The 12,180-nt window shown below is 48.9% G+C and overlaps 1 protein-coding gene across 1 annotated transcript in view; it reads right to left on the reverse strand.

The window, feature by feature from the left end:
- LONP1 (lon peptidase 1, mitochondrial) overlaps positions 1-8,729 on the reverse strand; it is a 125,772-nt gene extending 117,043 nt beyond the window's left edge. Inside the window, exon 1 of the mRNA XM_063920087.1 lies at positions 8,140-8,729. Coding sequence (XP_063776157.1) covers positions 8,140-8,631 — 492 coding nt within the window. The 5' untranslated portion in view covers positions 8,632-8,729. The remainder of the gene's footprint in view (positions 1-8,139) is intronic.
- Between the last annotated feature and the right edge of the window lie 3,451 nt (positions 8,730-12,180).

A 12,180-nucleotide genomic window follows, 5' to 3' on the forward strand; every position in this document is an offset into this window, starting at 1 on the left:
CTTGCCTTAGAGCATTGTAAATGGCCCTTAGGTCCAGAATATTTATGTGTAGGGAAGTCTCCTGACTCGACCATTGTCCTCGGAAATTTCTTCCCTGAGTGACTGCTCCCCAACCTCGGAGGCTTGCATCCGTGGTCACCAGGACCCAGTCCTGAATGCCGAATCTGCGGCCCTCGAGAAGATGAGCACTCTGCAGCCACCACAGCAGAGACACCCTGGCCCTCGGAGACAGGGTGATCAGCTGATGCATCTGAAGATGCGATCCTCACTTGTCTAACAGGTCCCACTGAAAGTTCCTTGCATGGAACCTGCCGAAGGGAATTGCTTCGTAAGAAGCTACCATCTTTTCCAGGACTCGCGTGCAATGATGCACCGACACCTGTTTTGGTTTCAGGAGGTCTCTGACCAGAGATGACAACTCCTTGGCCTTCTCCTCCGGGAGAAACACCTTCTTCTGTTCTGTGTCCAGAAACATGCCCAATATCAGCAGACGCGTCGTAGGAACCAGCTGCGACTTTGGGATATTCAGAATCCAGCCGTGCTGTTGTAGCACTTCCTGAGATAGTGTTACTCCGATCAACGACTGCTCCTTGGACCTCGCCTTTATAAGGAGATCGTCCAAGTACGGGATAATTATAACTCCCTTCTTTCGAAGAAGTATCATCATTTTGGCCATTACCTTGGAATACACCCTCGGTGCCGTGGACAGACCAAACGGCAACGTCTGGAATTGGTAATGTCAGTTCTGTACCACAACCTTGAGGTACTCCTGGTGAGGTGGGTAAATGGGGACATGTAGGTAAGCATCCATGATGTCCAGTGATACCATGTAATCCGCCTCTTCCAGGCTTGCAATAACCGCCCTGAGCGATTCCATTTTGAACTTGAACTTCCTTATATAAGTGTTCAAGGATTTCAAATTTAAAATAGGTCTCACCGAACCGTCTGGTTTCGGTACCACAAACATTGTGGAATAGTAACCCCGTCCCTGTTGAAGGAGGGGAACTTTTATTATCACCTGCTGGAGGTACAGCTTGTGAATTGCCGCCAGTACTACCTCCCAGTCCTGGGGAGTAGCTGGCAAGGCTGATTTGAGGTAACGGCGAGGGGGAGACGCCTCGAATTCCAGCTTGTATCCCTGAGATACCACTTGTAGAACCCAGAGATCCACCTGTGAGCGAACCCACTGGTCGCTGAAGTTCCGGAGACGCGCCCCCACCGCACCTGGCTCCGTCTGTGGAGCCCCAGCGTCATGCGGTGGACTTAGTAGAAGCAGGGGAGGATTTTTGTTCCTGGGAACTGGCTGTCTGGTGCAGCTTTTTCCCTCTCCCCCTGCCTCTGGGCAGAAAGGAAGCACCTTTGATCCGCTTGCCTTTCTGAGGCCGAAAGGACTGTACCTGATAGTACGGTGCTTTCTTAGGTTGTGAGGGAGCCTGAGGTAAAAATGTCGATTTCCCAGCTGTTGCTGTGGATACGAGGTCCGAGAGACCATCCCCAAACAATTCCTCACCCTTATAAGGCAAAACCTCCATGTGCCTTTTAGAATCAGCATCACCTGTCCACTGCCGGGTCCATAATACCCTCCTGGCAGAAATGGACATTGCATTAATTCTAGATGCCAGCCGGCAAATATCCCTCTGTGCATCCCTCATATATAAGACAACGTCTTTAATATGCTCTATGGTTAGCAAAATAGTATCCCTGTCGAGGATATCAATATTATCTGACAGGGTATCAGACCACGCTGCAGCAGCACTACACATCCATGCTGAAGCAATTGCAGGTCTCAGTATAGTACCTGAGTGTGTATATACAGACTTCAGGATAGCCTCCTGCTTTCTATCAGCAGGCTCCTTCAAGGCGGCCGTGTCCTGAGACGGCAGTGCCACCTTTTTTGACAAGCGTTTCTTATCGGGGGAACCCCGCGCTTCTTCACACACTTCATCAACTCATCTGATGGGGGAAAAAACACTGGCTGCTTTTTCTCCCCAAACATAATACCCTTTTTAGTGGTACCTGGGTTAATGTCAGAAATGTGTAACACATTTTTCATTGCAGTAATCATGCAACGGATGCCCCTTGTGGATTGTGTATATGTCTCATCCTCGTCGACACTGGAGTCAGACTCCGTGTCGACATCTGTGACTGCCATCTGAGGTAGCGGGCGTTTGTGAGCCCCTGATGGTCTTTGAGACGCCTGGGCAGGCACGGGCTGAGAAGCCGGCTGTCCCACGGCTGTTACGTCATCCAGCCTTTTATGTAAGGAGTTGACACTGTCGGTAAATACCTTCCACATATCCATCCACTCTGGTGTCGACCCCACAGGGGGTGACATCACACTTATCGGCACCTGCTCCGCCTCCATATAAGCCTCCTCATCAAACATGTCGACACAGCCGTACCGACACACCGCACACACACAGGGAATGCTCTGACTGAGGACAGGACCCCACCAAGTCCTTTGGGGAGACAGAGAGAGAGTATGCCAGCACACACCACAGCGCTATATAATCAGGGATTTACACTAACACAAAGTGATTTTTCCCTATAGCTGCTTTACATATACAGTTTGCGCCTAAATTTAGTGCCCCCCCCTCTCTTTTTTACCCTTTGAGCCTGGAAACTGCAGGGGAGAGCCTGGGGAGCTGTCTTCCAGCGGATCTGTGAAGAAGAAATGGCGCCAGTGTGCTGAGGGAGATAGCCCCGCCCCCTTCTCGGCGGACTTCTCCCGCTCTTATATTTATGTTATGGCAGGGGATTTTTGCACATATATAGTTTTTTAGACTATATTATGTGCTGTTTGCCAAAGTAAGGTACTCTAATTGCAGCCCAGGGCGCCCCCCCCCAGCGCCCTGCACCCATCAGTGACCGGAGTATGTGGTGTGCATAGGGAGCAATGGCGCACAGCTGCAGTGCTGTGCGCTACCTTAATGAAGACCGGAGTCTTCAGCCGCCGATTTCCAGGATGTTCTTCTTGCTTCTGGCTCTGCAAGGGGGACGGCGGCGTGGCTCAGGACGACCGAGGCTGGGCCTGTGTTCGATCCCTCTGGAGCTAATGGTGTCCAGTAGCCTAGAAGCCCAAGCTAGCTGCAAGCAGGTAGGTTCGCTACTCTACCCCAAGTCCCTCGTAGCAGTGAGTCTGTTGCCAGCAGATCTCACTGAAAATAAAAAACCTAACAAATACTTTCTTTACTAGAAGCTCAGGAGAGCCCCTGATGTGCAACCAGCTCGAGCCGGGCACAGATTCTAACTGAGGTCTGGAGGAGGGGCATAGAGGGAGGAGCCAGTGCACACCAGATAGTACCTAATCTTTCTTTTAGAGTGCCCAGTCTCCTGCGGAGCCCATCTATTCCCCATGGTCCTTACGGAGTACCCAGCATCCACTAGGACGTCAGAGAAATGTGACTTAAGCCGGGTACACAATAGACCACAGGTTCTCAAACTCGGTCCTCAGGTCCCCACACAGTGCATGTTTTGCAGGTCTCCTCACAGAATTGCAAGTGAAATCATTAGCTCCATCTGTGGACCTTTTAAAATGTGTCAGTGAGTAATTAATACACCTGTGCACCTGCTGGGTTACCTGCAAAACACGCACTGTGTGGGGTCCCGAGGATTGAGTTTGAGAACCCCTGCACTAGACTATATGCCATACTTGCCTACCTGACCCTCTCCATGAGGGAGAAAATTTTCTGTTCCTGGACTTTCCTGGTAATGTATGATTGCCATCACCTGTGGTGAGATAGTTAATTGATAAGAACGGTGTTTCACCACAGGTGATGGTAATCATACATTACCAGGAAAGTCCAGGAACAGAGCATTTTCTCCCTCATGGAGAGAGGGTCAGGTAGGCAAGTATGCTATATGCTCCAAGAGCGATATCATCAGTGGTTTCCCTTGAACTCCCGATTGCATACACACTGAACGAAATTGTTCAGTGACGTCACCCAGCCACCACCCTGAACTTGCAGTTTTGGACTATATAGCCAAAACTGACCTGAACGTACAGACAACAAAACACTCGCTAAGAACCCGCAGGCGCGTGATATTACAAAAGATATCGCTCAGAAAGGTCAGAATGACAGATATTGTTTAAAATATTGCTTAGTGTGTACCCAGCTTTAGTCACAATGCAATGTGACTAGGACGCACGAGGACACTGTGCTGATTCATTTGATTTAAGACACTTGTATATTGTGTGTGACTGAGGGGTCTATTTAATAAGCCTTGGACAGAGATACAGTACCAGCCCCTAGCTGTCATGTCACAGGCTGTGTTTGAAAAGTGACAGTTAGGAGCTGGTTGGCTGGTACTTTATCTCTGTCCAAGGCTTAGCAAATAGACCTTTGAGTCGGTATATGGAACAGAACAGAACTCGTATTTGAAAAAGCTGCGGCTTCTACATTGTAGAACTTCTTATACAGATTCACTCAGTCGCACGCAGATCGACAAGTGTCACATATCAAATTAATCAGCACAGTCTCCCAGTACATCCTAGTCGCATTACGTTGCGACTAAAGGTGGGTACACACTAGTAGATATATCTGCAGATCAATTGATCTGCAGATATATCTATGGACGGATCGGGCAGTGTGCTGTGCATACACAGTGCCCGATCCGTCGGGGACTGACGTCATGAACTGGGCAAGCGTGTACACACGCCCGTCCAGTTCAGCTGTCAATCACCGCCGGCCGCCGCAGCATGTGTACGGGCGGTCGGTACACACACAGCGACGCGCCAATATATCGGCCGTACACACTGGCCGACGGTCTAGCGATATATCGGCCGTTCAAGAGAACGGACGATATATCGACCAGTGTGTACGGGCCTTAAGATGCATGGTCACCACTAGAAGATTCTCCTGCGACCAGGAGTGCCAAGAGAGGCTGTTTCACGTGACTGCAGCAAAGGTGAATGAGGACACATCTTTAAGTCATTCCAAAACCTCTTTGTTGATTACATCAGGTGCCATCTGACTGTGGTTGCCATGCAGAATTCTAAATCAATAACAGCAAGCTGAAGAGTCAAACAAAAATTGTAATTACCAAGTCTTTTTACTGTTTAACAAATAAAAAAAACACCTAACTTTTTCCATGCACTTGCTGCCTGAATAAGAATATTATACACATTCAACACTTTTTTTCTTTTAAAGACAACTAATTAGCATTAATCTTCCTGCGGGAATGTTAAATGTGTATTTTCATATACATACAAGAAGCCCAGTAGTTCAGATGACATATAGCTTCTCAGTATCGTGAAAATAATTCATTATCCTGGGACAGTTGAGAAAACTATAGTTAATATCAGCAATTCTGACACCTCTGTGTTAGCAGTAAACAACTGGACAGATGTGGTAGCTATCCAATCAGCTATAGGCAAAACAAGTACCAGAAAATCAGATTAAAGTTCTCTTGCCAGAAACAGCTACAGTGCAAGTCTGTTTCACCATCATCAGACAGGTTTACACTAATGGGATTGGGACATTGCACCCATGCACAAACACAGATAAGGGCATGCTTTGAATGTAAGCAACATAAATATATAAGCTTTGAGTGTTAAACCAAAGAAAATATGTAGAAAGTGAGCACACCACACATAATAACTTTGTAAATCAATCATAATAGGTTGCAAAAAATGTACCCAAAAAATAGCAAAACAAAGCAAAGTACCCCATACTGTAAGCTCATTTGGAGCTGTAACTGATGCAAAGGATTACATATTCTTTATACAGCAATGTGTAATATAACAGACACTATAAATATAATATTTATAATAATATGCACAGAAGAGAACTAAGAGGGTAATACATAGGGTCTTATTCAGGGTTGTTAGCAAACCAAAAAAGCACACTAATGGGCAAAACCATGTGCACTGCAGGTGGGGCAGATATAACATGTGCAGAGAGAGCTAGAGTTGGATGGGTTATATTGTTTCTATGCAGGGTAAATACTGGCTGCTTTATTTTTACACTGCAATTTAGATTGAACACACCCCACCCACATCTAACGCTCTCTGCACATGTTACATCTGCCCCACCTGCACTGCATATGGTTTTGCCCTTTAGTGTGCTATTTTAATTTGCTAACAACCCTGAATAAGGCCCTACCTATGTACCTACCAGCAACAAGAATGGTGTTTTGAAAAAGCAGTGGTTTGTTCTGAAACTTTGGATTGATATTCCTCCAAGAAATTTGCTTGTATCTGGTATATAAAGACGGAATCCAGTAAGTATACTGGCAGTCGGAATCCCGAAGCTGGAATCGACACTGGCTGGAATGCCGAGGCCGGGATCCCGACATGAATCAAAATGCCGCACCAGAATAACGACTGTCGGCAACCTGAACGTAAGTATGCTAGGGCTCCTTAGGTTCGGCGGGGGTGTGTGTGTGTTTAGGTTGGGGGGGGGGGGGGGGGGGGGTTTAGGCACCACTGGGGAGGGTTAGGGATAGGCTGCACGGGTGGAAGGGTTAGGTTTAGGCTGCGGGGATGGGGGTTAGAGACCACTGGGGAGGGATAGGCTCGGGGGTGGGTTAGGTTTAGGCTGTGGAGAAGGGGGGGTTAGCATACTTACCTTCCAGGTGTGGGGATCCTGTGCGTCGGGAAGCTACTGTCAGTATTATGACTACTGGCATCCTGATACCATCCCATATAGAATATTAATATCTGGAATTCTATCTGGTGTATATATAGAACAGTAGTAGCCAACCCTGGTCCTCGAGAGCTACCAACAGTTCACGTTTTCCAGCTCACCTGGCAGGTGCACATGTGCAGTTATTACCAACTGTCACATTTTAAAAGATCCACAGGTGGATTCTGCGTGGATACCTGGAAAACGTGCACTGTTGGTAGCTCTCGAGGACCAGGGTTGGCTACCCCTGACATAGAATATTAATACTTATGGGCCCTACACATTTAAAAATCCGCCGCCGAGCTGCCCGACGGCAGATACGGCCGACCCGGCGGCGGGGGGGGGCAGTGACGGGGGGAGTGAAGTTACTTCACTCCCTTGTCACACGGCTCCATAGAAGTGCAGGTAAATATGGACGAAATCGTCCATATTGGCCTGCATGCACAGCCGACGGGGAACCAGCGATGAACGAGCGTGGGGCCGCGCATCGTTCATCGCTGGTGCCTCCACACTCAAAGATATGAACGGTATCTCGTTCATGTCTTTGAGTGATATCGCCCAGTGTGTAGGGCCTATTATTCCATGGAGGCTGTTCAGTCATGGTTGGCCTGCGGTCACAATGTGTGGATGTGGGGTCTCTCTGCAGCAACACTGCAGATTTTCCTGTGCACGTCTGTTGGATGTGAGGAACAATGGGCCTAATTCTGATCACTAGCGGGCGATTTTTGCACTGCTGCGATCAGATAGTCACAGCCTACAGGTGGAGTGTATTTTAGCTGTGCAAGTGTGCGATCGCATGTGTAGCAGAGCTGTACAAACACATTTTGTGCAGTCTCTGCGCAGCCCAAGACTTACTCAGCCACTGCGATCACATCAGCTTGTCCAGGACCGGAATTGACGAAAATGCCCATGGCGTTTAAACCGCGGCAACAGCACCCAATCTTGCACCAAAGTGCCCGGAGCCCTTTGGGGCATTGAGCACTTTTGTGCTAATTCAGGCAGCTGTAAAGTGTGCCCGCTGTCGCGATTATTCACACCCGCAATATTATCACGGCTAATAGGATCATCCCCTTTGTTTATGTCTGGTGACATTCTCACTACCTACACTATAGGGTCCATTCTATCATCGCAGCAGGGGCCGCACTTTACATTGGGCCGAATTTGCAGAAAACTGCTGGCCACCCCATAGAGGTACGAGAAATATTGTGCAAATTGGTACGGATTCAAGCCAGCGAAAGGTGCGAGATCGGGTGCCGGCGTATAAAACGCAGTTGCAACGGCACTTCACACCCTTCGCAGCTAATTGGATTGACCCCTATATGTATGGCCTGTTATTGAAGGGATGTATTTTCAAACTATAAAAACCACATCAAAAAGAAGTTTAATAAACACAACACATGCTTATCTATCCAACAGAGAACTGCGCTGTATGATGCCGCTATGCACCCATGCCACTTATTTCTATGCTGCAATACAGTCACACAGCCTGCTGACACCACCGGCCCTTACTTACCTCGATAATCTTGACGAACCTGGGGAACACGGGGTTCCTGGACACTGGTATGACCGGGACATTAGGGAAGACTTCGGGCACTGTGAGCGGGGTGAGAGCGGTCACAACGGGAGCCTCATACACCGCTTCCCCCACCCCGCCGCCCCCTTCCCCGCTGCCCCCTTCATCCTCCCCTCCTGCCGCTCCGCTCTGCGCCCCATCATCCCCAGAGAAAGCGCCGCTGCCGCGATTACCAAAGCCATGTAGCGCTCGCCAGTGACAGGGGCGCTGCAGCGGGGGAGCCTGGCAGGCAGCACGGATGCAGCGTGTCAGGGCAATGCCGGTTGATGCAACCTCAGTGTAAGCTGTCCGGGTACCGCTCTGCCTTCCCACACAGTACAGCCTGCCGGTGATCGCCGCGTTACCCTCCGCCTCTCTGGCGGCACCGAGCACCCCGAGCCTGCACCGTCCGAGCCACCGAGTGCTGCTCCACAGCCGCACGTACGCTGTCATGTTCCCGTGTTCTTGACAGCCTCACCGGCCACACTATCAGCACCACAGCACTGAGCACGCCGCTCACTTCCGACGCCAGGCGATGACATACAATGCATCGGCTGTCAGTAGGAGAATGCATGCATGTGAGGCACAGGCAGCCATGTTGGATACTGGCTAGAAGGGCATACATGGTCTTTCAATGTCAAAAGAGTTTATGTAACAGCTTATCCTGCTTTTAGAAGGCGCATTGACGACCTTGACCCTTCTTTTTTCTCTAACCATCAAAAGTTTTATCCTTTCTCTAACCATTAAAAGTTTCCTTTTATTATTTCAGAAGTTAGTATTGTACTCCTTAATAAAATAAAAATGTAAAAGTTCTGAAAGAATGGAGGTTTGTGTGGAAGAAATGCACATCTTCTCCCATACACATCTTGTAGTGTGCCCACCCCATATACCATACACTCCAACATTTTACACATAAAAATCGGTACAAAATAGAAAAGGGGGCGTGGCCACGGTAAACCACGTGTGTGACCACGCCCCTTTTCCTATACTTTCAATAGAAGTTTAGAGAGCCAAAAATCGGTACAGACCATAAAAAAAGGTACTGTACCTATTAAAATGGTACAGTTGGAGGGTATGCATATACCTATATGCACACATTGCTTTCTCCTAGTCATTATAATCAATAGCTGCATCCAATGAGACATTGGGCCTGATTTAGACGCACTGCTGATGTCGTGGACACCCACAAGTGGGATTAGTCCCTGTTAGTCAGCATGCCAACTGTTGGGACTGTAAGGGGGCGGGATTCCAGCGTTAGTATTGTGACACATAACTGCCTCCCTTCTGTCCATAATCCATACATCCAGGGCTCTGGCCCAGTGTTTTAAACCCAGTATACTGTGTGTACATCCAGGGGCGGGTGTATCCTGTCAGTATCAGTCCAGCGGTGCTCTGTCTGTCGTCTAGTGGTGTATCTGACAAGGTATGATCAGGCTTACCTACTTTGCTGCCTCCTCCTCCGGGAGGAGGCAGCGTTGTAGGTGAATGGGGGCGTGGCCGGCAGCAGGACGGGTGGTTTGGGGGCGTGGCCGGCAGCAGGATGGGCGGTCCGGGGGCGTTGCATCAGGGTCGCGTCATCGTGACTCCACCCCCCGCTGTGCTGTGTCAAGAAACAAGGCGCTGCATAGCGGGGGGCGGAGCTACGATGACGCGATTCAGCGCGAATCGCGTCATCGGACCCCCTCGGCCCGCCTACTTGTTCACTGCTGTGGGCGGCCGAGGGGGAAAGCGGGAGGCTTGCCCACCTTTCCGGGGGGCCGGGAGGGTCACCCGATTTTCGGGAGCCTCCCGGCCATTCCGGGAAGGTAGGCAAGTATGGGTATGATTTGTCTGTATACATTCATGGGCTCTGCCCCAGTGTTAAAAGTTATAACCCACTATATTGTGTGTACATCCAGAGGCTGGTGTGTCCGACTCTTATCAGTATCAGTCCAGGGGTGCTCTGTCTGCCATCTGTTGTATCTGTCAAGGGGTGCCCTGTCCACCTAGGGGGTGATCTGTCCATCCATCCAGCCTAAAAAAATAGTTATAACTTTTTTTGTTTGTTTGTGCTGTTCCTTAGTGTACTATAACATTTTTAGTTTATTTTCATAATTACTGTGACACTGCTGGTCAGACAGCAGTATATTATTATTCTGCACTCATACACGTATTGTACGACACTTGGTGAAATTAAACTGCCGTGTTTGATTACTATTCCTGACTCATACATGTATTGTGCGACACTGTGGGTGAAGTTGGTACCACAGTAATATATTTTCATACTCATCTCATACACATATTGTGCGACACTATTAGTGAAATTAAATCGCAGTGTTTGATTACTATTCCTGACTCATACATGTATTGTGCAACACTGTGGGTGAAGGTGTTATATACAGGGCTGTTTCTAGCCAAATTGGCTCCCAGTGCGAGATTTCAAAATGCGCCCCCCCTCCTCATTAAAATGGGCGTGGGCTCATTAAAGTGGGCGTGGCCTCATCTGATATCATCACGGCCACCACAGGGAAAAATAAAAAAATCTAAAGTCCCCATTTTACACAGTGTGGCAGGCAGGTGTCCCCATTTTACACAGTATGGCAGGCAGGTGTCCCCATTTTACACATCACGGCAGGCAAGTGTCCCCATTTTACACAGTCTGGCAGGCAGGTGTCCCCATTTTACACATTACGCAGGCAGGTGTCCCCATTTTATACATTACGGCAGGCAGGTGTCCCCTTTTTACACAGTACGCAGGCAGGTGTCCCCATTTTATAAATTACGGCAGGCAGGTGTCCCCATTTTACACATTACGCAGGCAGGTGTCCCCATTTTACACAGTGCGGCAGGCACATGTCCCCATTTTACACAGTACGGCAGGCAGGTGTCCCCTTTTTACACAGTATGGCAGGCAGGTGTCCCCATTTTATACACTACGCAGGCAGGTGTCCCCATTTTATACACTACGACAGGCAGGTGTCCCCATTTTACACAGTACACAAGCAGATGTCCCCATTACAGTGCGGCAGGCAGGTGTCCCCATTAAATACAGTGCGGCAGGCAGATGTCCCCATTAAATACAGTGCGGCAGGCAGGTGTCCCCATTAAATACAGTGCGGCAGGCAGGTGTCCCCATTAAATACAGTGCGGCAGGCAGATGTCCCCATTAAATGTAGTGCGGCAGGCAGGTGTCCCCATTAAATACAGTGCGGCAGGCAGATGTCCCCATTAAATACATTGCGGCAGGCAGGTGTCCCCATTAAACACAGTGCGGCAGGCAGGTGTCAAGTGGGGGGGGGAGGAAGGGGGGGAGAAAGAGAGACTACTTACATATACAGAACCTTCCCGCTCTTCGAAGTCGGGCCGCCTTACCTCCCTCGCGCCGGCCGCCTCCTCCTTCCAGGTAGTCTGCTCCTCCTCCATCATCCGAGTACTCCTGCTCGGGGGGCGTGGTTTCACGGAATTACGCGATTGCGTCGTGACGCAATCACGTCATTCTGCGAAACTCTGCCCCCTGAGCAGGAGTGCTCGGGAAGAGGAGGGAGGAGCAGACAAGGACGCGCAAAGTGCCGCGGCGGGCGCCCCGTGCGGTTGCACGGCTCGCCCGCTGCAAGAAACGGCACTGGTTATATATAGTAATATAGTAATATATTTTCATACTCATCTCATACACGTATTGTGCGACACTGTTGGTGAAATTAAACTGCAGTGTTTGATTACTATTCCTGACTCAAACACATATTGTGTAACACTGTGGGTTAAGGTGGTACCACAGTAATATATTTTCGTACTCATCTCATACACGTATAGTGCGACACTGTGGGTGAAAGTGGTAGCACAGTAATATATTTTAGTACTCATCTTATACACGTATTGTGCAACACTGTTGATGAAATTAAACCAAAGTGTTTGATAACTATTTCTGACTCATACAGGTATTGTGCGACAATGTGGGTGAAGGTTGTACCACAGTAATATATTTTCATACTCATACACATATTTATTGTGCGACACTGTTGGTGA

Source organism: Pseudophryne corroboree, chromosome 1 (genome assembly GCF_028390025.1).
Source record: "Pseudophryne corroboree isolate aPseCor3 chromosome 1, aPseCor3.hap2, whole genome shotgun sequence".
NCBI lineage: Eukaryota > Metazoa > Chordata > Amphibia > Anura > Myobatrachidae > Pseudophryne > Pseudophryne corroboree.